This window comes from Alternaria atra (genome assembly GCF_907166805.1).
Source record: "Alternaria atra isolate CS162 genome assembly, contig: 37, whole genome shotgun sequence".
NCBI lineage: Eukaryota > Fungi > Ascomycota > Dothideomycetes > Pleosporales > Pleosporaceae > Alternaria > Alternaria atra.
In genome coordinates, this window is record NW_025091336.1 from 499,825 (window position 1) to 527,654 (window position 27,830).

Below are 27,830 nucleotides of genomic sequence, written 5' to 3' on the forward strand. Positions count from 1 at the left end.
TAGTCGACGCGCGTGAAGCATGGCAAAGGTGGGGCGTGGAGCTGGGCTGAGCTTCGCGACGCGGGGGAAAAGAAAACCTCATGTACCTGGCCAGCCGTATCGATAATCTCAGTCGCGTAGTCCTGATTCTTATACTTGATCATCTTGCTGAAGGTATTCTCGATAGTCGGGTAGTAACTGTCGACAAAGTGTCCGTCGACGAATTGCACCGTCATACTCGACTTGCCTGTTCATTTGGGTCAGTATGCTGTTTGTTGGTATTTGCATGTGAAGCTTGCGCAAGCTGCACTCAACAATCACGTACCGACGGCTCTGCTGCCGACAATGGCCACCTTTCTCTGCTTTGGTGGGGGCGCCATCTTGTTGTTGGGTTTGGTAGAAGGTCGTAAGGAAGCTGAACGACTCGCCAGGTTTGAGGGTTGGTCGTCTCAGTCGACTGCTGAGAGGTAGCTGCCTAGGTTTCGTTTGGTGGTTCGGACCTGCAATTGCCTGTACGAGCTAGCTTCCAGCCCGAATGACGCCGTCTAGCTGCAGGTGATGGATGCGCGTGTGGGACAAACAAGCTACTTTACTGGCCCAAGCGTTGTAACTGCTGCTGTTGGGAAGAACGAGACGCAAACTCCAGCGAGCGTCGTGGGTAGAGAGCAGACGTGGCTCAGAAAAAAAGTCCCCAACCGCGTCTCAATGCCGTCATGTCTGCCGGGTCATCTCTCGATATAGCAGCAGCGACTCGCGTTCGCGTCCGCACATCAAAGTTGGGCAACCGTGATATATCGCTTTGGGCATGGCACCGAGCAGCTGGTATTGGGTTCCCGAGTTCTAGCCATCCAAACCGAACAGTGCACGCGGCAGCCGACGAATCCGGAGCTTCTCGAAGCATTGCCTTACGTATTGCCAATCGTCTCGAGTTTAGCGCAAAGCTGTCCAGCACACCACCACCATACCAAACCATTCCAGAACAACCACTCAAAGCAACAAGTACCTCCGAAATGTCCAAACACTATCCATCGCTCTCCCGACGCCCCGAGAATACAACTTAGCCGAAATGATTTCGGGCGTTCTTGACTCAAGGCGAAACAATCACATGCAAGTTTTTGCGGAACGAGAAAAAAGTTGCCTGCGCGGATATTACACACCCGCTGCATGGAAGTTTCATAGAAGAAATCTCGTAAATTGTCCCGACGGCAAAGACTCTCCACATACCGGCTGTTGCGTCGCTTGATCCGGCTCCCTGGGTCGGGTGCAGCCGTATGGACGGGTACGTGCGAGGTTATACAAGCCTCCATTTAGCCTCTACTGCTTACGCCATGGGACAAGAGGGCAAAACGGCGACGGGTGGATGGCATGTTGCTCAATTGGTGTAATTTTGCACATCTTTAATATGATTGCTACGGCTGATTTGCTAGCCGGAAGAACCTCACTGCACGACCGTTGTTGCTATCTATCTCTCCGTCCAAGACGCTGGGGTATCGACATCTTCGTAAACAGTACAAGTGAACTCGTTTCTGTAACGACTGCATATGCATAATTTGGGGTATCATGTCGTGGCCGCCAAAGACTTAACCAGTATAAAGCCCGCCCATGACCAAGGAAATGGGTTCTTGCCTAATAGTAAACAAGCACAAATAAATCAAATAGAGAACAGGCACGTTGGTCAATGATGAACCAACACCCTAGCGTGCATGCCAGAGTCGATCTTCCATAGTTTCGCAAGATCATCAAATGCTCGCATTCTGCAGCCTTTCCACAACAAGCATGAGACGTGTGGTATAGGTCTGCAAGGCCTCCTGGCCCTCTACTCCGTCAAAGTCTTCTACCCTCTGGTCAACGTGCTGATGCACACGAACAAAGTCTTTGATGCTATCCACTAGCGTATCGAGTCGCTTGCTCGGTAACAGCGTGCGGACCTTCGTTCTTATAATGTCGTTAAGGCTTAGATTACCAAGAAGGACACCGAGATACCCGATGGCTACACCAGAGCGAGATTCTTCCACAGAAGCAGCCTGGGAAGTAGTTAGCATCGTTGAGAGCGTCATTGCGGAGGAGGTACATACCTGGGAAGCGCGCTTCAATCCCTCGAGGAAGATCTCAACCAATGTTTCAATGTCATCGGCAGTGTTTAGCCTCATTTGATCGCTCAGCTCCGCGAGATTGATGGCGGCGCCCAGGCTCAAAATCAGGCTATCCGAAACCTCTGTTCGCTTTTCCAGTGCCAACCCTGTATTGATTGACCGGAACTTTTCAACGATAGAATGCACGAGTGGCTGGACAAAAGCCTTCGCTGAGAATGGCTGGCAAGCCTTTGGCTTGTTGTTTGTCAGGTTCATACAGAGTTTGACGGCAAGCATAGTCGATGATGCAGCATCAGCCTGAAAGAACCGAGGCATGAACTCCGCAATCTGTTGAAGCACACCAGTTGACCAGGTGGCTTGTATTTGTCTCGTAGCTGATGTAGACTCCAGTATTGAAAGTACCATTTCCAGTATCGTATCATCCTCTAACGCTCCCTTGTCCGAGTGTGATCGGTCGTTCGAAACTGAAGCGATCTCGACAATCTGCGAGATCATTGTTTGGTTGATAAGCATATCTGCATTGCCAGCCTTCCGCAGTCCAATGATGAGCAACTCAATGGCTTTCAGCGCCACAAGCTGCGGTGATACCTTTTCAATTACTGCAGGCGACCAAATAGAGGATTGCTGAACTAAGGTGCGAAATGAGAGTACCGACTCCTTCGCGATCTTTGACAGATTTGTCTTGCGATCTTTTGCAATTTCCTTGATGTCCGCATCGTTGGCAACAAGTTTAACAAGGTTGTTGAGACTACCGGTTTCGTGCAGTTGGTCAAGGACAGAGTAGGCAGGGTTAGTGCGGAGGACGAACACCGTGGCGACGGCAGTGACAAACTCGAAGATGATCTCACGGCCGACAGAGATGTTCTGGAAGAATTGATGGACCAGAGCAGAGTCCAGAAGCTGATCGCAAAACGTTTCGTCAGCCATCTTGGTGCATAGATCAATCATTGCACTACGCCGTATGTTTTTACTGTTGGTGACGGACGTCTCTTCGATCATCATCTCCGCTTCGTGCTGGAGGACCGTGTTGCGTCCCCGGGTTTTGAGCTCATGCATTTGTTGAGCCTGCGCTTGGCTATTCTGCTCGGGATCATCCTCAGACACAGATCTGGCGTCCCTCTGGGAATGAGACCCGAAGTTGTCATCCAAATCCATCGAGATCAGTAGGTCATCTTCCGGATTGTCTTCCTTCAGATATGACCTTGCCATGGCGTAAGTGAGCTTTGGGCGCATGCCAAATCCAGATGTGGTTTGTGATGTCTGTGAGTCGACATTTGCTTGATTATCCACCTCCATGTCATCTGAGAGCGCCTTTGGGGGATGAACTCTTCCGGATTCTTGTAAAGGCTCTCTTGCAGTTCGGGGAGGGTTTGAGCTTGCTTCCAATTCATCTCCAACCTCATCGCTGCTCCCTTCTTCTTCTTCTTCTTCTTCTTCTTCTTCTTCTTCGTCGTCATCCGAGCTAGTCTCTGTGGGTTTGAGAGTATCAATAAGTCTAGTCTTACGAGCCTTGGCACTGTGAGTGACATCAGACTTTGATCTTGATAAACTGCCGATAAGCGATCTCGGTTTACGATCCGTTAGCTGTAGATTGGAAATGCTGGGCATTGGCGTAGTCGAGGATGATGAGTCACTTAGCAAGCCACCGAAGAGGTCCTTTTGTCGCGGTGTCACTGAGCCAGGTATGGAAGCTTTCGATTTACGAACAGGCGTAGTCAACGGATCTGGTATGTCATACATAGTCTGATCTTCCAATTCAGCAACTTCAAACACTTCCTTAACAGGAGATGGCCTGGAAGGCTGGCGGCTCGGAATCATGCTGCTTAGCATAGCCGGAGAAGATCGACCCTTGGTAATAGTTCGTGGTGCTAGTACAGGCACAGTATGTTGTCTTGTCCTTGTCGGTTTATTGATTGGCGGCGCCGGTGGCTGCAGCTTCTGAGTTAAGCCTGTGGTGGGCTGGTTCGATAACCCATGTCCCGGTGAAGCGCCATCCTCGTTCTTTTGGTACTTCTGGCTCCGCTGAGGGGCCGACTGCTCACGTTTCTGTTGCACCACTGGTCTGGCTATAGTGGCAGTTGAAGAGACGGATCCTTGGCGCTTGCGCTTCTTCGCAGCATTGGAATCGTCCGACTCCGCAGTGTCCTTGTGAGAGTCTTCAGATGTTATTTTAGACTTCTTGGCAGGCTCCTTTGGACCTCTCGATGGAGCTTGACGTGAGATCTTCTTGACCGTTGGCGGTGCCTCTTCGTCTGACATTGGCACATCAAACACGGCCAGATCGTCACCTGATTTAGCTGATGCTTTCCCTGGCGCACTTTTCGCGGGCAGGACCGGAGCTGTCTTTGCATTCTTCTTAGCTTTGGCTTGTGACGGTGCAAGAGTCGTCGCCTCTGGTAGTGCTTTCGCCTTGGCCGCCGGCCTCTGTAATAAATTGTGGTCTCGTGTAGTCTGTTCCGGTGCCTCTACGGGCTGGGGCGTCTTTCCGCGTGGTTTTCGGGGTGCGACCGGAACCGAGGATGAAGGCAGCGGTGCCTGTACGGGCTTTGGGATCTGCGCGGCCGTAGGAAGCTTCTTCTTCACGGTAGTAGGCTTCGCGACGTCGGGCTTGCGCACCGGCTGTGCGGTTCTTCCTAGCTTCTTGGGTTTCTGGAGAGTCTCATCTTTGGAGGAAGCTGAGGTTTCCAGGTCTGCTTCGGGTATGCGACGCTTCGCTACTATTTTCTTGGTCGGCTTCGGGCGCGAAAGGAACTCGTCCTCAGAGGGTACGTCGAAGATGTCGACTTCATCAGTCTTTGCGCGCGCATTTCCCAAACTAGGCCCGACGTTGAATGCGCCTCCAGTTTTCTTCAACGAACCGTTCAAGGCTGCGGCATGTTTCCGCGGTCGCTCTGGGGATGGAGGCGCATCGTCGTTCGAATCGGGTAGAGGTGGCGGGAGGGCGGACGGACGCGACGATTTGCCATAAACTTTCTTGCGACGGTCGCTAGAAGCTAAATCGGCGAACATGGTCGTGGCCATGTTTGTGAGAAGACGTGTTGTGGTGACACTCCAAAAGGTGACCTAGACGCGCATCTCGCAGGTGCCCGCGGACGTTGAACCGTGGATGTCTCGGCAATTACCACTCACGCTCACATTGGACGGGTCGACGCGTTGATTCACCACAAACCTCACCTCATTGTAGCGACATCATCACCATCATGGTGAAATGCTCAAAGCGGCTGTTTGCATGGTGGCTGGTGATCGAAGCAGGGACCCGAACGAAAGGCACGCTAAACAGCGGGGCATGGGTTGCTCCTTCCCAAACAAAGTGAAGGAGTTCGCCGACGGTCACGAGCCTAGACTGTTAGCCCACCTACGCTTCAGCTCCTCTTCTCTGCCTCTTATCTAGAGGTCATATCTGTTAATAAAAGATCTCTCTATCGTTTGGTTTTACTCTTGAACCGATCCTATTCTCGCTACCCCACCAATATCAAATTGCGTTCCAACAGCACAAACTCTAGTCGCATATTCAACCTCAGGTGAGCTCTTTCTATACACATCAGTCTTCACAATAGCTCCTGTTAGAATACCGTATAATGTCCTTAGAAGATCTCTATAAGGTTCAAAAGTAGATGACTTTGACTGACTGTAATTAGCCTCTTACCTCAAACATGTCTTCAGACTCTCAACCACCGTCCCAGTGCCTAGGACCCGAATATCGTCCTTCATCTCTAAAGCCAACGGCTACTGTCTCGACCCCTCTCAAACAGAAGAATGTTCACATTCTACCCCAATCCCCTCAGCTGATAGCATTGCTCACGTAAGATTCCCATGTACCACGACCAACACCACAAAGAAGTAATTCATTAACGATACCAAAGCATGATACGTGACCGTAACACCGGCCGCGCAGATTTCATCTTCTACAGCAACCGCATAATCCGTCTGCTCGTCGAAGAAGGCCTCAACCATCTGCCGACAGAGTCGCAGGAAATCACTACCCCTGTAGGCCGCACCTACTCCGGTGTCAAGTTCGAAGGCAAGATCTGCGGTGTCTCGATCATGCGTGCGGGAGAGTCCATGGAGCAAGGTTTGAGGGACTGCTGTAGAAGTGTACGCATTGGAAAGATTCTGATTCAGAGGGATGAGGAGACTAGTAAGCCGAAACTATACTACGACAAGTTGCCCGAGGACATCAGCGACAGGTGGGTCTTGTTACTGGATCCAATGCTGGCTACTGGTGGTTCGGCACTCATGGCTATTGATGTGCTCAAGTCGAGGGGCGTACCTGAGGAGCACATCCTCTTCCTCAACCTCATTGCCAGTCCGGAAGGCGCGCAGAACCTTGCGGATAAGTTCCCCAAGGTGAGGGTGGTTACAGCCTTTGTTGACGCAGGCCTGGATGAGAAGAAGTACGTTGAAACCCAGCCTCCCCACGCATGTGCGGTACTGACGAGATATCTAGCTACATTGTCCCAGGACTGGGTGACTTTGGCGACCGATTCTACACGATGTAAAAGTAATCAGCAGCGTATCCAGTTCATCAAGAGCATCTGTTGGGCGTAGGGCGGCTTGGGTTTGCTTGAGCATGTGTTAGCACGAGACTGTTCAAAGAAGAATGCACGATTTTGAGCATTTCACGCTTGATTACCAAGTAAACTTGTACGGATATTGCGCTCAGCTAACCGTGAACACGCCTCAGCCTGATACTGACGATAATGAAACGCCATGGTGAATCTATGGATCCTTTTTGGTATCCTAAACGCCGTGCAAGCCGTGACCCCTTCCCATGTATTATACAAGGCCCGAAGCCTTCATGCCCTGTCGCTCTTGCGCGACCGCCCCTAAGCGACCTAGTCTGCATACTCTCCTTCCGCGTCAGGCTCATCGTGCTCGATGAAGCCGCCGTCCCCATCATCATCTTCTTGGTTGTGTGCCGTCGGCATCCTGCCCATGCGATTCGTACTCCGCGCGGTATCGACATTGCCCTCGGCCGCCTGCTTCGCAACTGCGTCACACGCGTCGATCCAATCGGCATACACGTCGACGGGCGCGCTGAGATAGTTGATGTTGGTCTGGAAGGTCTGGCCACAGACTTTACATTGCAGGTTGCCGACACCGGACTTCTTTTCGATGGAGACGCTGACGGAATTTTCGTGGTTGCAGAAGAGGCATTGGAACGTCGTCGGGAGTTTCTCCTTCTACAGCGGTGTTAGTCAGCGGGACCTCCATGGAGATGGGGTATGGCGTGCCTTCTTGGGGCCTTGAGGCTTGCTGGAGGATTTGCGCTTGCCCTGTCATTGCCATTAGTTTGCGAATGCGATACGTGAAGCCTGGAGAAACATACCATTTTCTCGCGATTACTCGAGTCGCCAAATGCGGAAGGTGTGTGGATACGTGGCTATTATCCAGCGATTGTGGTGTGGATATCACGGAACAGTGTTTGGTGATTGTTGCGCTCTTGTCGTGTGCAGTGACGCGAAATCGCGAGCCTGGGTGAATGCGTCTCGAGTCTCGCGTGGTTCCGACCGCCAAGATCCCTGTCGCTTCCCTTGCAGCTGCCGCATACGTCGATAGCCGATAAGCGTCCCCGCTCCTATCAGCGCTCTTCCCGAGCCTCATGCACGTGTATAGTCAGCTGTTCAGTGCTGGCACCGCCGGCGAGCTCCTACACCGGTATAATATCTGACCACATTGCTTCTCCTCGTCCTTCTTTCTCCTCCTTCTCTGGATCCTTCTGGTCCCCTTCGACGTTTGTTTGAAGTTGTGTTTGTGCCTCTGCCCACTACCCTCCATCTACATCATCTTGTGTGTTTGTTCTTCCTACCATCGGAACTCACCGGTCTTTGTTTCACAACTCGACACCAACGCGGCAAACATATTTGCTATTTGCTTCAAAATCCAAGAGCCTGTACGAGTTTGTATGCGGTTTACCTTTACCAAACATGTCTTCTGAAAGCACTACCAGCGATGCTGTCCTTAAGGAGATCCTCGAAGGGCTTAAGGCCCTCCGATCGGAGAACTCCGTACTCGCAGCGTCAGTCGACAAGATCAACGGCCGTGTGAACATGCTGGCAGGCATCAAGCAAATCAAGGACGAGGCAGCAGATGCAGCTGCCAATGGGAAGCTAGACGTCGAGAAGGCGAATGGAGCTGAGCCGTCCAAGTCTGTAGAAGCCGTTAGCGAGCAGTATGAGCAGCCACCTTCAAATGCTGATGCCCAACCACGTCGCACGAGTGTATCCAAGATTTCAAAAATCATCTTGACTTCGTATCCCGGTCAAGCTGGTGTCGATCCATTGCCCATGCAATGGGGTGCCAAGGACCCTGCAGTCCGTGGCCCTGTCGTTGTGTCAAGACATGCGAACACTATCCGGAGACGTAATGGTATGTAATAAGAACAATCGTTGAATATATCAGTCCCTAACAGCTTTCAGCTATCGGTGCTCATGGTGGCTCATACTCCATCTACAATGCTTTGGCCGTAGCAAGCAAGAACCTCGATATCACCCACAAGCCAGACTTCACTAACACCGAGCCTGCCGCAAAGATTGGTCCTTTCCCGCAATGGAGTGACCCAAAGAAAATCGTGGCCATGGACCCATACGGCCATCTTGCACCCTGGTTGTACAAGGAAACTATGGACAAGGATGATGTTGAGATCAGACCTACCATTGCCATCACAAGAGCACACATGAAGGTGCCGGAACTTGAGGAGAGTGTAAGAAAAGGCAGACTTGTTCCTGATGGCAAGATCTGTATGAACGAGACTGGTGAAGTTGCCGTCACCAAAGTTGCCGTCGAGCCTGTATGGTACTTGCCTGGTGTCGCTGAGCGCTTCAATATTGGTAAGTGGCATCATCATGGAGTTATTCTTACCCTGACTAACGCACTAAAAAAAGACGAGGGAACTTTGCGCCGGACACTGTTCGAGGAGACTGGTGGCTCTTATCCAGAGCTCATCACCCGTCACGATATCAAGCTCTTCCTCCCTCCTATTGGCGGTATGACTGTCTACATCTTCGGTGACCCAGCAAAGATGTCCGATCCCAACGCAAAGCTCGCTCTCCGTATCCACGACGAATGCAACGGAAGTGATGTATTCGGATCCGACATTTGCACATGTCGTCCATACCTGACTTTCGGTATCGAAGAAGCAGTCAAAGAGGCCCAGAAGGGTGGAAGCGGTGTCGTCATCTACTTCCGCAAGGAAGGTCGTGCTCTTGGTGAGGTCACCAAGTATCTTGTCTACAACGCCAGGAAGCGAGGCGAAGACCGTGCCAGCGAGTACTTCAAGCGCACTGAGAACATTGCGGGTGTCAAGGATATGCGCTTCCAAGCTCTGATGCCGGATATTCTACATTGGCTGGGTATCACCAAGATCGACAGAATGCTCAGCATGTCCAACATGAAGCATGATGCTATCGTTGACCAAGGCATTCCCATTCACGAACGCGTACCTATTCCTGATGACATGATCCCGGCCGATAGTCGCGTTGAGATCGATGCCAAGATCCAGGCTGGTTATTGTAGGTCTTCCTATATTCTAGTACGCATTAGCATTACTAACATCAGAACTCGTAGTTACAACCGGTCATGTCATGTCGATGGACGAGTTGGCAAATGTAAAGGGTCGTGGTTGGGATGATGTTGATGTAAGTGCAACCATGTGACTCTTATCTTGTTTACGAACTCATACTAACCTCAACGCTAGCATTAAACCACGGTACCATGATACGAACAAGACAACAGATTGTGGGAGCAATACACCCGGATAACAACATAGCATGGACATGACACATGATGATAGTCGAAAAAAACCTCGACTTCAACCGCACATTCAAAACACACAATACAATCTATCACTCACAATGCTCTATCAATGACTGTGCTGATTTTCGTATGATATAAATTCATATCACAACAATCTCTTTGCTATCGTCCACCTTAGCTTCACGTGCACACAGCGTTATCCGAACCTACACTCAGTCCACCACATTCAATCTACCGACACCACCCACCAACCAATCGCTTACTGTCAAGTCCCCTCAACACACGTATCCACAATCCACACGCCCAAGCAACTGCACGTCGCGTTCCCATCGTCAAAACTCCCACCGTTCACCGCACACATCCCCCTTCCCCACCAAGACCCAGTATCCACCTCACCATTCCAGTCATACTCGCATCTGCATATGAGAAAAGCCCACATCACATCTGCAACACTAAACCTAGTCTGCACAAAATCTCCCCTGGCGTACCGTGATCGCTGTCATTATACAAGCATACCTGGTCCCCTCCTCTCCTATCCCCCCTGGTTTTTTTGACACCCGCGCGAAGCCCTACCCGCATGTACCGTGCATGAGTTGTGTGTGTGTGTGTCAGATGCGTACTACGTATGTGGATGGGGTGAAGATCTACCATCCGGTGTGTAACATGTCTTTTGTGGGTAGGCGTGTAAATCAAAGGGTCTAGATGCGGATTTTGTGGGCGAGTAGTGTGCACGTGTGGGTGTGTAGGAAAGTGGGGGGGTAGGGTAATGTGAACGGAGCAAAGGACACCGATTGATTGCCGGGAGCGGCCCGCTAGCTATCTTATTTGACCGCTGGTGTTGGTACACGTTTTTTTTTCTTCTTCTAGTTTACCTGTATTGCAGACCGCTTCTTTGTTTGTGCGAGGATGTGTTCAGTTGTAACTGGAGACACTCCACTGTGTCATACCTAAGTATGTTTCAGATATTGGGAAACTGAGATTTAGTGTGGTGGATGATTTTGTTTTCGCCATGATGTCGCCGTTCTTCTGTTAGCTATCGTGCAATGTGGGTCAGGAAGATTGTGTTCTTATTTGTCCGAATGTGGAAGGAACAGATGTGAGGAGTTTGGTTGGTTGATTGTGAGGAGTAGCGAGATGGAGTGCAGTGCAGTCTGGGTAGTGGCGGTAAACCCGTCACGCTGTCGGCGACCGTTTCTGCGTTGCCGCAGTGACAGGCGCTTCTCTACTCGCTCGCTCAAGAGGGAGGAAGCAGCGATTGCTCGGCATGGTGGTGAGCGGGTATGTGTGTTATTATGCGGGTAAGATCGGCGGCGAGATCTGCCGTAGAAGCGTGTCTGGATTTGCGGAGAATTTACTCGGGGCAGTGGTGTTTGAGCTGAGGGTGTGGTGGTGAGGGGTATGTTAAGGAGGGCCTCAGTACCCATCACGAAAAGCCCAACGCACGAGAAGTTACTTTCCATCGATGAACAGCTAGGAATGTGAGCTTTGGTCGTAGTTCTAATCATACCCGGTCCGAAAAGAGTACATGGGAATTTATCGTCGATGATGATGCGGAATTGGAAAGACGGGATACTGTTGAACGGCCGCGGCTATGACGGCGTGGAGGGGTACCCGCTTCCCGGGTTTCAACATGCACGTCGGCATGCTAACCACATCGTATGTACACAATGACGGACTGGGCAGCATGGCATGATACTAGACAGCTTTCGGCTTCTGCATCTGCCTCTCGAAATGGACGGACGGGCGAACGGTTGGCCTGCCTATGGGTTCCCTTGTGTTAATACAAGAAGGGCCGTACTGTACTTCTAAAGACATTTGACATGGTCCTGTGTCAGCGTTTTGTTGAACGTCCGGTTATTAGGCGGCCAGCTGAGAATGCGTCGTTGGGATAACGACTGTCAAATCGGAACGTTGCCCACTCTAGCATGGCAACATGTGAGAACAGCTGACGCGGAGGTGAAGCGAGACGAGGTAACAGCCGTTCCAGAACCAAGTCAGACATAAGCATTGCCGACAGAGTTACGTTTTGCAGCATTCTAGTATTCGCCTGGTTGTAAAGTCGAAAAGGGTGAGGGGTAGATCCGGGGATCACAGCACATCTCAAATTATGCCCGGGAAAAGCTCGAGATCATTCATCCTTACAATGTGAAGCCTCTTTTGTTGCCACATCGTTGTTTAATTAACGATACCAAAGAAAATGTATTTGCCTTTGGTCGTCTTAAGCGGTAACAGTTTATCGCAACCGTTGGTGCATCAGGGCAGCCTCTAAGCGGTAGGATGCCGGGTACGTGTCTTCCCCTCAATCGCTATGCGACGGAAAGACCATACCGATGTGACATCCAAAACACGAGAGGTCGTTATCGAAGGGTCGTGTGGGTAATAGTGACCGGTGTCGAAGGCGTTGGTGTCCTCGCGTGTCTTTATGCTCCAACCGGATCGCACGAAAGCGTTGGAAGGATGCCCTTGCAAGTACAACGTTCTCGACTTTCGATGACAAGGGATTGTCATCTGCATTGCATGACACGGCATAAATAGAAACCTCAGCTGAGGCAATGTCGTCACCGACAAAGTGACCGATATGAATGAGGCTCATTGCAGGTCCGGTACCTGTCTCATTGTCGCACAAACCGCATGGTGGTCAGTAGAGACGTCTGGAACTCGATAACAACTTAGGCTATGGATAAGCATACGTGTGCCCCTCGAACGTTCCTGATACACAGCAAGGAAGACTCGCCCAGTTTCCAGGGCGAGGAACAGGGCAGAGCCGGTTCTGTCATCACCGCGCAGCCATGACGGATGTTCATTGGGATGGCGGCTTGCATCCGCCGATGCCATGGTTTGAGGATGCGACGGCGCCGCTATGGCAGTGCACCCGCTCTTCCGACGAGGCTTTGGATCGAGGTGCGCGATGCCAATCAGGAACGGCCGACGCGAATGACCTGCCACACCGTAAGCGCACTCCAGGGCGAAATCGACCTTTCCCATTTGGCTACCTAGGTACTATGCCAGTGTCTACTGAATCACAACACAGTGTTTCATGTCTGTCATCCGCCTCGTCGTCGGCGGTGGCCAACTCACACCTGCAGCAGCTCGCAGCAGACTACCAGGCTAAAGAAATGGAGGTGAGATGGTCTTGTGTGCACCAGGGGCGAGTCAGGGCGAGTCAAAGCATGACAGCACACCTCCCTTGCAAACAGACTAATTCTGAACGTCCACGTTTTCTGGCGGTATCCACTTCGGCATGCATAACTAGTCCAAAAAGCCAGCGATGTCGAGTGGGGAGCTCCGGGCTGCTGATGCAGCTGGCGTCGACCAGGGTGCCTGGAACAGCCAGAGGCGTCACTATACATATATGCATTCGGTAGTATGGGGTGAATAGCGTCTAGGCGATTTGGACACCATTATTATACTACCCTCCCGCACACTCCGTCATTCTTCAAATTCCCATACCGCAGTTAATTCTCCGACTTTGACATTCGCTCGTTGTCGATCGACGCACATCTTCGCCATGTCCAGCCATCCACGATACTACTTCTCGCTACCTACCGAGGCGCCACAACGATCCCGCTCAGCAAGTCGGCGGCCGCCTCTAACACCGTCAACTGTTTCTTCACCATGCCTTACCACACTCGTGCCCGTAACTTCTCGACGGGACTCTGGCACATCAACATCTGGTAGCCCCACCAAAGCCTCCATTCTCCTGGCCAAGGTTGCTTCATCGCCTACTACACCTCGAGGCGAGACGCCACCTGGAAGCCCAATGCTCACTCCACGATCGAGGTTGCAGTCGGAACCGGCCTATTCTTCTGAGAGGCCATCAATGTCAAGGACTGAAAGTGAACGCTACGTCAGACAGTACAGGCAGCAGGGTAAGCACTGAGTATGTCAGATCGAAGTAGCACAAGGCTAACATACTTGTAGATGGCTACATCAGCTTTCCTGACTTTGAGAAGTTCTGCCAGAACCAAAACCCATATGGCCAGGAGCAGCAGCGGTCTGATGTCAGGACATGAACAGACATGCAGAAGTCTTTGATGTTACGCAACAAGGACTTGTCTCATCAACAACACCCACCAACTCCATCACCGCAACGCTTACCAGGTTCACGTTCTCTCCTACGATGAACAGTGTACCTTGATCTGGATCCAAGACACCGCAAGTCGACAGTGTCCGATCTTGGAAACTGCACAGCTGCTTGACTGGCGCACCATATGACTATCACCGTATCGTCTTCGCTGTCACTAAGAACAAGAATGAGCAGGGGTCAGACTAGTGATTCTACCTCACGACAATGATGTGTCGAGATGTAGAGAGAAGGAAAGAAGTCATTGGGGCCGAGGTACACGAGTGTGTCTTCTGATGCTAGGTCCAACCATTCAGCTGCGACCATGATCGCATTGTTGCCGCATAGAGCGGAGCGCTTGGCGCTGCCCCGAGGAGACTTGAGAATGAGCGCAACTCGAATTTGGATGAGGGCGCTAGCGTGTGCGAAGGGTAGTCTAGTCTATTCGTTACTGCTGAAAGAACTGTAAAGAAGTTGCAGTCGCTACAATGTAAACATATTTACATTACTTGACATGCGTAGCCTGACTGACATTTGCACTACATGACGTTATTGGTCGTCCCTCCCGTTGCCAGGTGCTTAGAGACGTGAAGTCGCGTATACACCCTACTCTCCAAGCGACCCCGACGACCGTGTCTCATATATATGATGCAATTACAGCACTCTTTGTATGTTGCACTTTGTTTCTTGTTGTGGGGAATATCATGCGCACGCAATAGATGTCGACTTGCAAGATCGCCAAGTGCACCACCGTTAATGGCTACATTGATCGCAACGCATGCGACATCAGGTAACGTTGCATCCTATAAGTGTGCACATGAACTACTGACGTCCCAGATGATTTGCATTGGATGGTGCAGGTGTGGTGTTGCTGATCGCCGCACTCGATTTTGGGCTTGGCACACGTGATGCGCTACTGGGCTCGCTTAGCGATTTTGAACACCACCAATTTGTGAGATCTCAGTCTCCGACATCGACAGCGACAACCACCCTCTCGACGACCGACAACAAGACTCGTAATCATGGCTGTCGGCAAGAACAAGCGTCTTTCAAAGGGAAAGAAGGGTCTCAAGAAGAAGACCGACACCTTCGCGAAGAAGGACTGGTACAACATCAAGGCCCCAGGAACTTTCGCGGTCCGAGAGTAAGAATTCCCGCTGCTCTACACGGGGACGCAATGCTTACTCTTCGCTCTTTGCAGTGTCGGAAAGACCCTCGTCAACCGTACCACCGGTCTCAAGAACGCCAACGACGCTCTGAAGGGCCGGATATTCGAGGTCTCGCTCGCCGATCTCCAGAAGGATGAGGACCACGCTTTCCGCAAGGTCAAGCTCCGCGTCGACGAGGTCCAGGGCAAGAACTGCCTGACCAACTTCCACGGTCTCGACTTCACCTCCGACAAGCTCCGCTCCCTCGTCCGCAAGTGGCAATCCCTCATCGAGGCCAACGTCGTTGTCAAGACCACCGACGACTACCTCCTCCGCCTCTTCTGCATTGCCTTCACCAAGCGACGACCGAACCAGGTCAAGAAGACCACATACGCCCAGTCGTCCCAGATCAGGGCCATCCGCAAGAAGATGGTTGAGATCATGGCCCGCGACGCCAGCTCGTGCACCCTCGCCCAGCTTACCCAGAAGCTCATCCCCGAGGTCATCGGTCGCGAGATCGAGAAGGCCACCCAGGGCATCTACCCCCTCCAGAACGTATGTGGCTGCACAGACAATGGTGGATGACATAGGCTAATGTGACACAGGTTCACGTACGAAAGGTCAAGCTCCTCAAGGCACCCAAGTTCGACCTTGGTGCCCTCCTCGGTCTCCACGGCGAGTCAAGCCAGGACGACTCTGGCCAGAAGGTTGAGCGTGAGTTCAAGGAGACTGTCCTTGAGGAGGTATAAGGTCTTGTTGGATAGGCAAGGGGTTCTTGGGTCTTTTCAACTTTCCGCGGCATGATATCGGCATTCCAAAGGTGTTTGTGTTTACAAATAAAAGATAAACATGGCCCTTGATGCGATCCCGCGGCAGTGATGGCGTGCATGGGGTACGATCCGCATCTGGTGTTAACAGGTCATGCGGGAAAAGTATCATGGAAATGACATTGATGAGTTCCAAATTCATACCCACTGCTATGCATTGTTGATGGTGTCTATGGTGCAATGATCCAATGACGCCCCACTGTCTTAACGATGGGAGTGTTGCCACGACCATGTCCACCTTGACGGGCTGTATGCTCCTGCTAACCTCTGAACATGAGAGTGGCACAGAAGAGAGACGCAGTTAAGGAATTCCGAATTCAGGAGGATGATTTTATACGAGCAGTGCGTGTCTCTAGAAGCATAGTAGTAGGCGAAAAGAAAAAAAAGAAAATCATCTCAATTCAAGGAATGTTTCGATGCGTGACGCAGGATGGCTTTCACATCACTGCGATTGACACACAATACTTTCGTGCTTGTGTCAGAACAGACAATGGCAGCGACATCAGCAAAAAGCAATGCCTTCCGCCAGAATTGAACTGACGACCTCGTCATTACTAGTGACGCGCTCTACCACTGAGCTAGGAAGGCTGTTTAGAGCTGTTATGCTCCTTGTTGGAGATATTCATAAATTGAACTTATATAGCCCGCACACATATTCATCAGCAGCAAAGCTTATGGTTTACTACAGTGAACTTAAAATCGTGTATGTTCAGGGATCAGGATACATCATGAGAACTAGCCCAGAATCGGAGGTAACCTTCCGACAACGTTCCTCTAACATCCGAAGACCCATGCACAAAAGCCTCCGACTACATTCTCAACCTCCGACATACTCCCTAATCCACATCACGATCGTCAGCCCATAAAACTTCGATCTCTACCTCAAACTCTGATTAACAGAACACTATGCTACCAAGCCCCAGTGCGGTCCTTCTCCATCATAATCCTGCGGTGTGCGATTGCCAATGTGACAATCAATACATTTACAGTAGATAGATGAGTCTCGACTTTGCTGATCCTGATGATGATGTGGCTTTGCGTTTTCTCCTTTTCGCGTGGAAGCGGGAGTAGGTGGGAGATGGCTTGATTCAGGTTTCAGCGTTGGGTGTGTTGGTGTTGAAGCGGTACCTCACCGCTACTTTGGCGAGGGGGGGGGGGACGTCAGCGCGTTCGCGAAGTAGCGATACCATGGTACGAAAGGATGGCCATCGGGATCGATCGCGACTGTAGAAACTACTAGAGGAATGATATGGGGATATGGGAGAGAGAATTTAGCTTGGGATCAAGTGGGCTAGTTGGGTGGAGAAGTTAGCGTTGGGCTGGGGTGAATTGTAAGACGTAGTGGATCACAAACATGGGTGGAAATGGTTCCCATCGTCGATGAAGACAGTTTGCGATTGTATCCTAGATGCCTACTTGCTTGTACGTATAGCGGTCCGATACCTGTAACTACCCTACCGGCCCGTGCCAAGGTCAATAGTCGCGGACATATACTATCGCGGCTCCGCAACGCGCTTCCATATAGTTCTCTCGACACCGCCAGCCGCAGATTGCGCGGCTACCATGGACAGTCGCATGCTGGTCATGCATGCACGTTGACTCCGGTGAAACCCCCAGTACCAACGCTAACCAATCCTCCGCACAACCTTGCTAACAGGCAAACCCTCCCTCCTTCTGATTCTGACCCGAATATCCCCTTTGGGGACCTTTATTTCCGCCCCGTCAACCGCTTTTGGAAGCACCCACTTGGCTTCTTTTCTCTTAGCATCCTCTTTCTCCCTATTCGCTTCCTCTTTAGCAGCTTTCTGCTCTGCAGTAGGCGCCTCGGCTCCAAACGATGCTTCGTTGCCTGCTTCTTGGAGGTGATCAAAGAAGCTCTTCTTTGGAGCAGGCGTGATTTCCCATAGCTGGATGATGCCTGATACTATGGAGATGATGAGATCAGTCTTGTAAGACTGAGACTTATCCATAGGCGAGACGATAGATGGTGAACCTGGTGTGTCGAAGAAGAAACGATCGGGTCTGAAGGTTTGTGGGGAAGTATGAAATGCTGTTGACGAATTTATGAGAGATCCAGAGAGACCGATATCAACGTACGTCCCGGCTTCTAATTCCCATTCCTCCCCCCCATCAGGTCGACTGATGGTGCCCTCTTTTAGATGAAGTGGTCTCTGGACTCTGTATGTGCTGATGGAGCAGGTGTATAGACGTCGAGCTTCATGAATGCATGAGCGAAGGTTAGGTAGAGAAGTCGGTGTCAGCGCTTCTGTGATTGAGCCGAAGCATATCTCTGGTGGTGCTGGGAAGGACGGATGTATCGATGGAGGCTGTATGGCTTGGGCCCAGGCCTTGGATTCTGCTTTGACATCCTCAAGAGCTGAGTCCTTCGCGTCTTGCGCTTTGGATGCCGCGTAGATATGTAGGACCGTCCAGAATACAAGTGGCATGACTTCTGAGTAAATACCATGCACTAGGTGAAGCCCAATCGAAGCCCGTAATTCCGCGGGTAGTTCATGCTTAGTAAAGAGCTCGTTTAGTTTCATAAGAGGCGTGACTATATCGGCGTCTGTGTCTTCTTCTCCGCTCACGCTCTCATCATCGTCTGGTACCCTCCTCGTGGGCGGGTTCGTCAACTCTACAAACAGATTTGCGAAATTCTTTAGTAGTCTCTTTCTTGCCAGAGCTGCTCCCGGCAAGCCTTGAATAGGTGCCAATCGCGGTAATCCGAGAGCAAGTGCCCAGAATCGCCCGTTGCAGGTCGCCAGGTCCGTTGCGAGTAGTTGATAGGATTCGATAAACTGGGCTCCGAGAATTGGGGGTAAAATAGCATTGCAGCAAAACTCATTGATGAGTGTGAAAAGGTCGCACTCGACCTCCGATGTACCATCCGTAAGTTCCACGTTCGAGACGCGTTCCCATTGCATTTGGTCGACAATAGAGGAATTGAATGTAACCAAGTCCGGAAGCGATTCGGTCAATGTGCGTAACGATGCCTTGATCAAGTCATCCTTCGCCGTACCTTCGTACAGTTCCTTTTCAATGATCTGATTGATTTCACTTTGAAGCTCGAAGCAATGGCTTTCCATTGCTTCCGGTAGGTTGAAGGCGTTTCGGAGAATAGCAGATTGGCTGCTGTCTGGTAGCTCCAGGCCTTGCGAGTTCTTGTATATCTGCTCAAGCAAAGATTCTGATAGCAGAATATTGTGTTTGGTTCCAGCAGCTTTGTATGCCACTATACTTGCTGTTGCAGAATCTCTATAACCGGTCAGATAAATCCAGCAATTACTGCCAGGACACGTACCGGACGCTGTTTAACCACTCCTCGCCTCCAAATGCAATGCTCCAAAGATGGCGTACACCCGGGATCCAGTATGGCAGCGATTGTACCCGTCTCTTCCCATCTTGGCTTTTGACTACTTTTTCTGAACTTGACAGTAGCCTCGTAGGTAGCAACACAAAAACTGCTGAAATCGCAAAGGCAGGCAATAGATCGAACCAGGAGAAATCTTCAGGTATAGTGTTCTGAACTTTTTGACCAAGGCCAAAGAACCAGGCTAGAGCAAGTGCGAATGGGCTGAATAGTGTGAGGTAGCATAATGGCAGGAACAACGTCCTTATAACGCCGTTCGAGGCATACACACCCAGGAACAGAGTCCTGAGGGAACCCATACTGGCGGTGACAAAAACAACAGTCCCCGCGCCGTCCTCGGCGATGACTCTATCGCGGTATGACGAAAAGGAAAATGCCCAGCCTTCTGCACAGTCCTGGGAACAGTTGCAGAGCGTTCGTTGCGCGCGGTGAAGTCGTGAATTACAGTCGAATGATCTTCAGCCTCAAGCCATGCGGCTCTTGCCCGGCGAGCTCGGGGGGGTTTGCAGTTTCGCCCAGTCGGTATGAACGGTAAAAACCGTTATGAAGGATTCAGGAACCTTGCAGGGTGTGATTTGATGCGGCTGAAAGTGATGTTTTGTAGGGCCACGGTAACATTCAATGCACGCTAAAAGACGGACCCCTGCTCAGCTCGCTTATGGAAGGGCCTAAACATAGACCCTTCAGCCCTGCGACGATACGTCAGACGGAGACTTTGCACATTGTGGCATTAGAAGGGTGTTAAGTCATCGACTCTAAGATGTATGTGCTTTCAGCCCTAGCGGTGTACCCGTCGGCGATGTTGAGCGCCCTTTACCGATGGAGATTGTCAACCAGACCGCTATCATTCCAATTGCGCCCTTCGCAACTTGAAAACCACTAATCACGCTCAATAGTTAACCAAACCTTGCTTAGCAAATTAAGGATTTCCAGACTAAGGATCAAAATAATCGTGAGTATCCAAAACATAAATCGCCCAAGGTTCCCAGTGCTTAGGTGTGATTGACACAAATTTTAACTGACACTCTCATCGCAGCCGCAAAAACCATCAAACCAAGCAACAAAAATTCCTGAAGCTACCCTCCCAAGTTCAATCAGCAACCTCCTCAATATGTCATCCTCAACAATCCCCACTGTTTTAAACTTCATAACAGGCAACAAGAACAAGCTTGCCGAAGTCCAAGCCATCCTCTCCGGCGTCATCGAGCTGCAGAACCAAAATGTCGACCTAGTCGAAATCCAAGGCACCGTTGAAGAAGTGACGAAAGACAAGGCACGGAGAGCAGCTGAGGCTGTAAGTTATGATTTCACATAAAAAGACTCTTTTTTTTTGTGGATAGTATATGTGTTATCTCAGATGCTGATGGTTGAATTAATGATAGGTACAAGGCCCGGTTCTAGTAGAAGATACATGTCTCTGCTTCAAAGCCATGAATGACCTTCCGGGACCGTATATGTATGTTGCCTCTCTCTCTCCCCTGCTCTTGTCCTTCCTTGCCTTCTTCCGCATCTATTCCAGCCTCAAATCCACGTCAACAATCTTTTACTTCCCCCACCAAAGCCGCTCATCTAACACTCTTATCCTGCCAGCAAATGGTTCATGCTCTCCCTCGGCGCCCCAAACCTCCACAAAATGCTCTCTGGTTTTGAAGACAAATCCGCCCAAGCGGTATGCACATTTGGGTACTGCGAAGGTCCAGGCAAGGAAGCAATTCTCTTCCAAGGACGCACAGATGGAAAGTTGGTGGAAAGCCGGGGGTCTACTGTTTTCGGTAAGTAGAGGTTTCCCCCGATGGTCGTTTTGAAAGGCGAAGCATGGCTTGATGAAGATATGCCGGAAGCTGACAATAACACACAAAGGTTGGGACTCGTGCTTCGAGTACGAGGGCCAGACGTACGCTGAGATGGACAAGAGTGAGAAGAACAAGATAAGCCATCGGGGCAAGGCATTGGAGAAACTGAAGGAGTGGTTGGCAAGTAAGAACGTTGAGGCGTAGAAAGAGCATTTTGTATTGCTATTGCGTTTAGGGTAGACGGAAGGGGTTGAGATGTAGAATTCTGCACTCGTCCATAACCCTCCCAGTTGGTATCATATCACATCATGTCATATCCCTCTTCTCTTCGCTTCTCAGTATTCCCAACACCACCTACTCATCCCCCTCTTGCCTATCCTTCCTCCACTGCGCAATCCACTGTTCCACCCTCTCTAAGTTCCCCTCAACATCTTCATTACTCTCACTCCTGAGCTCCACCACAATCTCCTCCTTGTAGCTCTCCCTCGCCTCATCGAGCAAGACCTGCATAATCTCGCTATCCATGTTCTCCTCTAACTTCTTTCCCTTGTAACCTCTTGCGGTAAGGCGATCGTATAGAAGTGTCGAGTCGCAGCGCAGCACGATGACGAGGTCAATCCAGCGTTCGGGGAAGAGATCGCACGCGTGCCAGTCGAGGATATAGCCACCTGTGCTGGCTAGCGGGAGAGATTCTAGGTGGTCGAGTAGCTGCGGGTTGGAAATGTTAGTGATGCGCAGTTGGTGGATGTTTTTGGAGTGGGAATGTTTGGGGGAGTATGCATACCTTGTCTTCATCCACAATCCAACTCCCCGTCTCCTCATCTTTGCCCTCATGGAACCCCTCGTCCTTGACAATCTGATTCACAGAAACGTGTTTGAACCCTGTTGCTTGCGCTAATTGCTCAGCATGTGTCGTCTTTCCTACTCCAGGTGTACCCGTGATGACAATGTTTGGGTTTTGGCGCGCCATGTTTCTCGTTGTAGACTCTTGTCGCAAAGTCGGTCTCGGTCGCGTAGCAGGCAGGCAGGCCGTAGTGAGTGTGGTAGGTTACGCAAGTCGTTGCTGTATAGGCTCTCGATGTTGGATCTGTTTTCAGATACGACAGGATATATCAGAGGGCAATCGAAGTGGTTTTTTTTGGGCGTGTAAGTGGTAGAGTGTTGTGTACCGTTCAAGGGCTCTCGTCGCGTTGGATACCTGTCGCATTCCAGAATTATTTTTTGAGCGCCCGAACTTCACCCGGCGTAACCCCCACTACCCCGCACTACTTGTCCCTGACATGGCCCCCCAAGGTAAAGCAAACGCATGACATCTGAAGTAAGACGACAGGTGCAAGGATACGTATGTAAGCACAGCATGTATGACATCGCTCTTCAAACACATATGTGGTTGGCTAGATATGCGGAATGAGGCGAGCGTTGTCTCACACCTGTACTGAGGTTGACCAACAATACATCTAGATCATGAGCAGGTTATGCTAGCTACTACCAAAAAGTGAGGCTTCAAACTTTTCTTTTCATTGATCCGTGACATGCGCTCAAGACTACCTATGCCGTCTAAAATACCTCGTAAACATAAACATCCCTGAACCAAGGAAAACATGCTGCAAAACCCCACCTAGACAACGCCTTACATGCTAGCGATCGTTGGTTGTAAGAGCCCAGGAACTTGTTTGGGCAGAAGTCTGGAGGGGTGAGAAGAAGTGGTGGGGGGAGGGTAGAGAACTGAGTAGTTCTTAAGATATCTAGTCCAGAGGAAGCTCCAACCAACCATTGCCGAACGAACACCCCTGAACTCTTTTGATGCAGTATTACGCCGAGTAAGAAATCGTGAAGTGAAATATCGGACGTGGAGAGTCGTTTAAAAAGACATCTCAGTGTGACGGAAGGCGGCTAGGAGCTAGCTTGGACTGAACATGCCGCTCAGAACGACCTGGGGATATTGTGATCTTGGGAGTGCGAGATTACTTTTTTTATCGAGCATTTAGCTCTGCTTGCACTCAGCAGCTTCCTGCTTTGGTTTTGTGCCGTCGTTCTGGTGCTGTGTTAGATGACTGTAGTTGGTAAAGTGGGCGTGGCTGCTTACCTCGTCATCTGACTCCTCCTCTTCGTCACGGTCATCGCTGAGCTCATCCTCATCCTCATCGTCCTCATCCTCAAACTCGCCCTCGTCAAAGTCCTCAATGTTCTCGTATTGAAGAGCCTCGCCGGTGAACCAGTCAATGGCACGGGGGATAAGCTTCTCCTTGATGTCCTCACCGAGCTGGTAGTCGAGTTCGAGACGCTCCTCAATATCAGAAGTGGCATCGTCCTCGTCTTGTGGGGGCTTGGGTGGGTCGAAGAAGTTGAAGAACGACTCTGTGGGCACGGTCTTCTTAACGACGCGAGTCTGCTTGGTGTCTGGATGTTGTTAGTTTGCTATTCGCTTCGTGGCAAGTAATTGAAAACTCACTCTTGTTCCTCTGCTTCTTGCTCTCAATGCGGACAGTCAGGTCCTTGCCTGCCTTCCAGTCGACCTTGTCACCCTCGGCGTGGTCGTAGATGAAGTCACCTCCGTAGCCGTTCTCCTCTTGGTAGAAGTAGGTCTTGGTGATGGTCTTGTTGGTGAAGAATTCATTCTCCTCAAACTCGAAGATTAGGCGGAAACCGGGGCGGTCGAGGTACTCCATGCGGATGTCAGTCAGGTGCTTCAGAGCAGCCTCGTCGCGGTCTGTGATCATCTCGGCAAGCGAAATCTGGTTCTTCATGGCGCTGAGCCAGAACTCTGGAATACCCTTGACGTCCTTGCCCTCGTCCTTGTTGAGCTCAGGCTCGGGCTGGTCCTCGTCGTCGTCGTCGTCCTCATCTTGCTGCTCGCCGACCTTGACCTGGTCTTCTGAGGGCTCCTCGTTGCCGTTGACAATCTTGGCACGGGTCTGGTATAGCGGTGTGAACTTGGCGAAGTACTTCTTCTCCAGCTGCAGGACCTCCTCTTGGAACTCAGCCTCGAGCTTGGAGTGCTCCTTCTGGACGCCCTTGAGGCCGGCAACACGGCGGCGGACCGAGGCAGGAAGGGACTCAATGTAGCCGCTTGAGCGACCGACGAGCGAGCCGAGCTTGTTTTGCATCATGGCGACGAGAGCGGGGTTGGCAGCGAAGAGTCCAGCGGCGGTGCGCTCTAGTTCCTCTGCAGGAAAAATCGAGTTAGCGGTCAAGGCCTTGACGAGAATACAAGGCGGGGTTGGAGGGGCACAAGACTGCGAGATTGCGACATACCTTCCTTGATGCTGCTGACGCCGGGCTGCTGAGCGCGCGACGATATGGGGGCAGCATTTGCGGGTGTGTTCTGAGGGGTGCTAGCAGGGCGCACGTTAGAATGCGGTACGTCCATGTTGGGGTCTTGTTGTCGTCGTGTTTTTCGGGACAAAATTGTGTGGCGGACGAGAGGGAAGCGACTTACGGGGCGGATATGGAATCCATCTTCTTATTGCGGATCGGCTCAGACATCTTGGCGAATTAGTGATGTCGGTCTGCAAGTGGCGAGTTGTTGGGCGAAAGGTGGGTGTTGTGGGTGAGCCGCAGAATTGTTCGGCGGGTTGAGCGAGAAGGACAGGCGCTACGCAAGGTTGTTTTCGCCCCTCTATATGGCTAGTTGCAGGCTAGTGCAAAATGCAACGAACAAGGACTTCGCGACCAGGTAACAGACACTGCCGTGGATGAGGAGGATACAACGCTCACGGAAGAGGCGGGCGTCGTGCTATTTGTATCCTTGACCGTCTTTTGCCAGACGCATGGCACGTGTGCCCTTGCTTGCATCTCTCCGACTTTCAGCAAACGAGCGATTCAAGTTTATCTGGCGGCGATACCTCACTTGCTTGTGCGCGCAGTAGTCTACCACGTCGACTGCCCTGCACCAAGAGCCATGGCCGACCTTGGCCGCCGGTACTTGGAGAAGTGCTTGGGGGAGTGCATGTTGTCTGATGCATTGGTTGATGAGACTCTTCCTCCGAATTGGCCAATAGCCGGCCGGAAGACGCACCCGACTGAACATTGTCACCATCCTCAGCTGAACGTGATTGCACTAAGAAGCACCATGCATGCGCCCTACCTAGCCACTGTATACCGCCGCTGCAACAGATACCATCTCTACACACACCCGATCAGCGTCAGCTTCGATTAGTAGCCACACCTGCCTTCTAGAACAAAGCGGGTCTTGGGAAAATCCTTAGCAAACCCTTAGCAAAATCTCTCTGGCCCCATCGCATCTGCCTAAACCCAAAAGCGGAAAGCGGCAATGGCAACCACGGACGTGAGCATGTTGGGGGTGGGTGTCATCAAGAGTCATGTTCTCTGCTGGCGATTAGCGGCCTATGCGACACAACCGCCGTATTCCCGGTAGTAACGACTGTTCAAAGAGAACTTTAAACACGTTTAGAAGCGGCAAACAATGTGCAAGTGACTCAACATGACGCACGAGGCCATGGAAAGAACATGACAAGAAGATGAAAACATTTGACATGGACATGACGAGGATGGTTTTTAGGCTATTCTGGCATCCACGTCTTTCCCGTCTACAGTCTTCCCTGTATCCTCCCCAACCTCCTCGTAGCAACAACTGCCATACACGCCGAACAAGCCCCAATGAACAAACAAACCGCAATCGCATTCGGCCCATCCGTGTTGTGATGTTCTTCAGGCGGCGCCTCACTCAACTCGGGACTTTTCCCGGGCTCTAGGATGGAAAACACTACCCATGATATCCCTGTGCCCATGAATTGTGGTAGCGTCGTGTATAGGTTCATGATGCCGAGGTACTGGCCTGAGCTTGCTCCGCCGCTAGAGGAAGATGCGGCACCCTTTTCAAGGTTGGATTGGGCTTCGGGAAGGTCGATGGAGGAGCGCTTCGGGTGCGAGGAGTGCGAGGTCGAAGTGTTGAGACGGTTGATTTCTACGCCGAGGAAGGCGAAGGGAGCCCAGCAGGCTACGGACCATGATCTGTATTGTGTCAGGTTGGGTTTCTGATTTTGATCCAAGGATAATGGTTGCTTACATGCCACAGCAAGCGATGATGATAGTCGCATGCCTCAGACTCCTTACAAAGGGTGCCATGATCATGCTTCCTGCGAAGATACAATGCGCCGTTGTCCACGCTGTAAGTAGGCTAGGTTTGTATTTCTCTAGCCCAGTTAGGCGCTTTGGCGGGTGGGAGAAGCCAGGGCCTTTGTCGTCGTCGTCGGGACTCTGAACGAAGAAAGGCAGGAGGACAGACATTACGAATGTAATAATGGAAAAGGCAATAAGGGCCGTTGAGCCAATGCGACCAACCTTGCCCGTAAGATCACTTGATGCTTTGACTTCAGCCGGCGCGTCATACCGTAGGTATACCTCGCCAACCCAGGTCGTGCTGTAGAAGAGGAAAGGAAACCAGCCTAGACATTTGTTAGTTCACGGTCCATAGCAAAAATACGACTTTGACATACCAATCCAAGCCCAGAACTGAACAGTGCAGATGGCTTGGATACTTCTGGGCAGATTCAGAGCAGTATGCGCGATAGTACCGAGGACTTGCTTGAGATCCAGCTCCTTGCCCTCCTCAGCTCCATCATTAATAAGCACTCTTTCAGTGACAGCCCAACTCGTCGTTCCAATCGCCAAGCACAGCGTCAACGCCGCAACACCCGTCAACTGCTTGAACTGCGTGTCTCCCAACATAGGTCCAAACACACTCCTCAGATCAATCGCTCCCGCCCCATACCCAATCAAGCTCCCGACCGCAACCATCCTACTCGCCCAACTACTGCCCATCTGTTGTTTCGAAATAGGCAGCGTATCCACGACCAGGCCTCTACAACTCCCCTGTACAGCATTGATCGCGAAATCAATTCCATATATACTAAACACAGCCACGTATATCGTTGCGCTCTTAGCCGCAGCCTCGTCTTTTATAAAGTACCTAACCACCTCCTTCGTCCAGCCAAGCAGCAACAAGAACATGGCTACTAGTATCGTGCCAAAGAACATAAAGGGTCTCCGGCGGCCCCAGCGAGAGGTAGAACGATCCGCGACGACGCCGACGATGGGCTGCATGATGAGGCCTGAGAGGGGACCGGCGACCCAAACGAGGGAGATTTTCGATTTCGTAAGACCGAGTTCGAGGAGGTAGGGTGTGCAGTATGTCATTTCGACGTTCCATGTGAATCTACATGTTGCTTAGTACAGGACACAGGTAGAAAATCCTGGGCGAGGATTGATTTACTGCAAGCCTATCAGCGATGCTGTGAGCAAAGCCATGCGTATGCTCTCAGTCGCGCCCTTGACTGAAGGTGTACCCTGCCATTGCGCAACAGACGGCATCTTGTCTTCCCCTGATTCAAGCCTCGTCCTAGCACCTTTTGACAACAACGTGGACGCAGTCGCGTGCGCTTCTCTCAAGGTCGTTTCTCGGAGTTTAGGTAAACGTGGAAGGGCGCATTGGGGTAAGCCGTATTCTGTGGTTCGGGTTTCGTATTACGTTCGCAATATGCAGGGTCGAGCCAAGTAATCAGTCAACCAGAACAATGCACGCTCAATGCAACAACGTATGAGATAACGAAGAAGTATAAAAAAGCAATGGTAAAGGGAATGGATTCCTAGGGAGCGAAAGGAAGTTGGTATTTATCTCTCCTCTTTTATCGGAGTCTAGCCTGGAGGAATGCGAGGAGAGGGCGTGCAAAGGAGAGGAGACGTTGTCGTCAGCTCCATGGCTTGGCCGTGTCGCTTGTCGAGATGATTCCGGATGTCGGGATCGTGGGAAGGGCCAAACGGCGGCCAAGTATAGCTAGCG

At 51.2% G+C, this 27,830-nt stretch overlaps 12 protein-coding genes across 12 annotated transcripts; 6 read left to right on the forward strand and 6 right to left on the reverse strand.

Moving 5' to 3' along the window:
• Window positions 1–1,718: 1,718 nt before the first annotated feature.
• On the reverse strand, window positions 1,719–5,093 carry ALTATR162_LOCUS11894 (uncharacterized protein; the record flags this gene model as incomplete). The annotated part of the gene is made up of 2 exons (XM_043319538.1): window positions 1,719–2,003; window positions 2,055–5,093. The coding sequence occupies 2 exons, from the start codon at window positions 5,091–5,093 to the stop codon at window positions 1,719–1,721; spliced, it is 3,324 nt and encodes a 1,107-aa protein (XP_043175473.1).
• Window positions 5,094–5,725: 632 nt separating this feature from the next.
• ALTATR162_LOCUS11895 (uncharacterized protein) lies at window positions 5,726–6,571 on the forward strand (the record flags this gene model as incomplete). Its single annotated transcript, XM_043319539.1, has 3 exons — window positions 5,726–5,874; window positions 5,936–6,466; window positions 6,520–6,571. The coding sequence occupies 3 exons, from the start codon at window positions 5,726–5,728 to the stop codon at window positions 6,569–6,571; spliced, it is 732 nt and encodes a 243-aa protein (XP_043175474.1).
• Window positions 6,572–6,907: 336 nt separating this feature from the next.
• Window positions 6,908–7,404, reverse strand: ALTATR162_LOCUS11896 (uncharacterized protein; the record flags this gene model as incomplete). The annotated part of the gene is made up of 2 exons (XM_043319540.1): window positions 6,908–7,255; window positions 7,402–7,404. The coding sequence occupies 2 exons, from the start codon at window positions 7,402–7,404 to the stop codon at window positions 6,908–6,910; spliced, it is 351 nt and encodes a 116-aa protein (XP_043175475.1).
• Window positions 7,405–7,999: 595 nt separating this feature from the next.
• ALTATR162_LOCUS11897 (uncharacterized protein) lies at window positions 8,000–9,774 on the forward strand (the record flags this gene model as incomplete). Its single annotated transcript, XM_043319541.1, has 5 exons — window positions 8,000–8,441; window positions 8,492–8,902; window positions 8,957–9,583; window positions 9,639–9,709; window positions 9,769–9,774. The coding sequence occupies 5 exons, from the start codon at window positions 8,000–8,002 to the stop codon at window positions 9,772–9,774; spliced, it is 1,557 nt and encodes a 518-aa protein (XP_043175476.1).
• Window positions 9,775–13,335: 3,561 nt separating this feature from the next.
• On the forward strand, window positions 13,336–13,840 carry ALTATR162_LOCUS11898 (uncharacterized protein; the record flags this gene model as incomplete). The annotated part of the gene is made up of 2 exons (XM_043319542.1): window positions 13,336–13,696; window positions 13,749–13,840. The coding sequence occupies 2 exons, from the start codon at window positions 13,336–13,338 to the stop codon at window positions 13,838–13,840; spliced, it is 453 nt and encodes a 150-aa protein (XP_043175477.1).
• Window positions 13,841–14,912: 1,072 nt separating this feature from the next.
• Window positions 14,913–15,787, forward strand: ALTATR162_LOCUS11899 (uncharacterized protein; the record flags this gene model as incomplete). Its single annotated transcript, XM_043319543.1, has 3 exons — window positions 14,913–15,034; window positions 15,092–15,593; window positions 15,644–15,787. The coding sequence occupies 3 exons, from the start codon at window positions 14,913–14,915 to the stop codon at window positions 15,785–15,787; spliced, it is 768 nt and encodes a 255-aa protein (XP_043175478.1).
• Window positions 15,788–17,490: 1,703 nt separating this feature from the next.
• Window positions 17,491–19,534, reverse strand: ALTATR162_LOCUS11900 (uncharacterized protein; the record flags this gene model as incomplete). Its single annotated transcript, XM_043319544.1, has 2 exons — window positions 17,491–19,120; window positions 19,167–19,534. 2 exons carry the CDS (start codon window positions 19,532–19,534, stop codon window positions 17,491–17,493), a joined length of 1,998 nt encoding a protein of 665 aa, XP_043175479.1.
• Window positions 19,535–20,346: 812 nt separating this feature from the next.
• ALTATR162_LOCUS11901 (uncharacterized protein) lies at window positions 20,347–20,550 on the forward strand (the record flags this gene model as incomplete). The annotated part of the gene is made up of 1 exon (XM_043319545.1): window positions 20,347–20,550. The coding sequence occupies one exon, from the start codon at window positions 20,347–20,349 to the stop codon at window positions 20,548–20,550; it is 204 nt and encodes a 67-aa protein (XP_043175480.1).
• Window positions 20,551–20,868: 318 nt separating this feature from the next.
• ALTATR162_LOCUS11902 (uncharacterized protein) lies at window positions 20,869–21,232 on the forward strand (the record flags this gene model as incomplete). The annotated part of the gene is made up of 2 exons (XM_043319546.1): window positions 20,869–21,007; window positions 21,096–21,232. 2 exons carry the CDS (start codon window positions 20,869–20,871, stop codon window positions 21,230–21,232), a joined length of 276 nt encoding a protein of 91 aa, XP_043175481.1.
• Window positions 21,233–21,382: 150 nt separating this feature from the next.
• Window positions 21,383–21,998, reverse strand: ALTATR162_LOCUS11903 (uncharacterized protein; the record flags this gene model as incomplete). The annotated part of the gene is made up of 2 exons (XM_043319547.1): window positions 21,383–21,736; window positions 21,813–21,998. The coding sequence occupies 2 exons, from the start codon at window positions 21,996–21,998 to the stop codon at window positions 21,383–21,385; spliced, it is 540 nt and encodes a 179-aa protein (XP_043175482.1).
• A 1,014-nt stretch (window positions 21,999–23,012) lies between these two features.
• On the reverse strand, window positions 23,013–24,398 carry ALTATR162_LOCUS11904 (uncharacterized protein; the record flags this gene model as incomplete). The annotated part of the gene is made up of 4 exons (XM_043319548.1): window positions 23,013–23,063; window positions 23,115–23,428; window positions 23,481–24,194; window positions 24,284–24,398. 4 exons carry the CDS (start codon window positions 24,396–24,398, stop codon window positions 23,013–23,015), a joined length of 1,194 nt encoding a protein of 397 aa, XP_043175483.1.
• A 1,180-nt stretch (window positions 24,399–25,578) lies between these two features.
• Window positions 25,579–27,361, reverse strand: ALTATR162_LOCUS11905 (uncharacterized protein; the record flags this gene model as incomplete). Its single annotated transcript, XM_043319549.1, has 4 exons — window positions 25,579–26,002; window positions 26,058–26,436; window positions 26,488–27,206; window positions 27,264–27,361. 4 exons carry the CDS (start codon window positions 27,359–27,361, stop codon window positions 25,579–25,581), a joined length of 1,620 nt encoding a protein of 539 aa, XP_043175484.1.
• Between the last annotated feature and the right edge of the window lie 469 nt (window positions 27,362–27,830).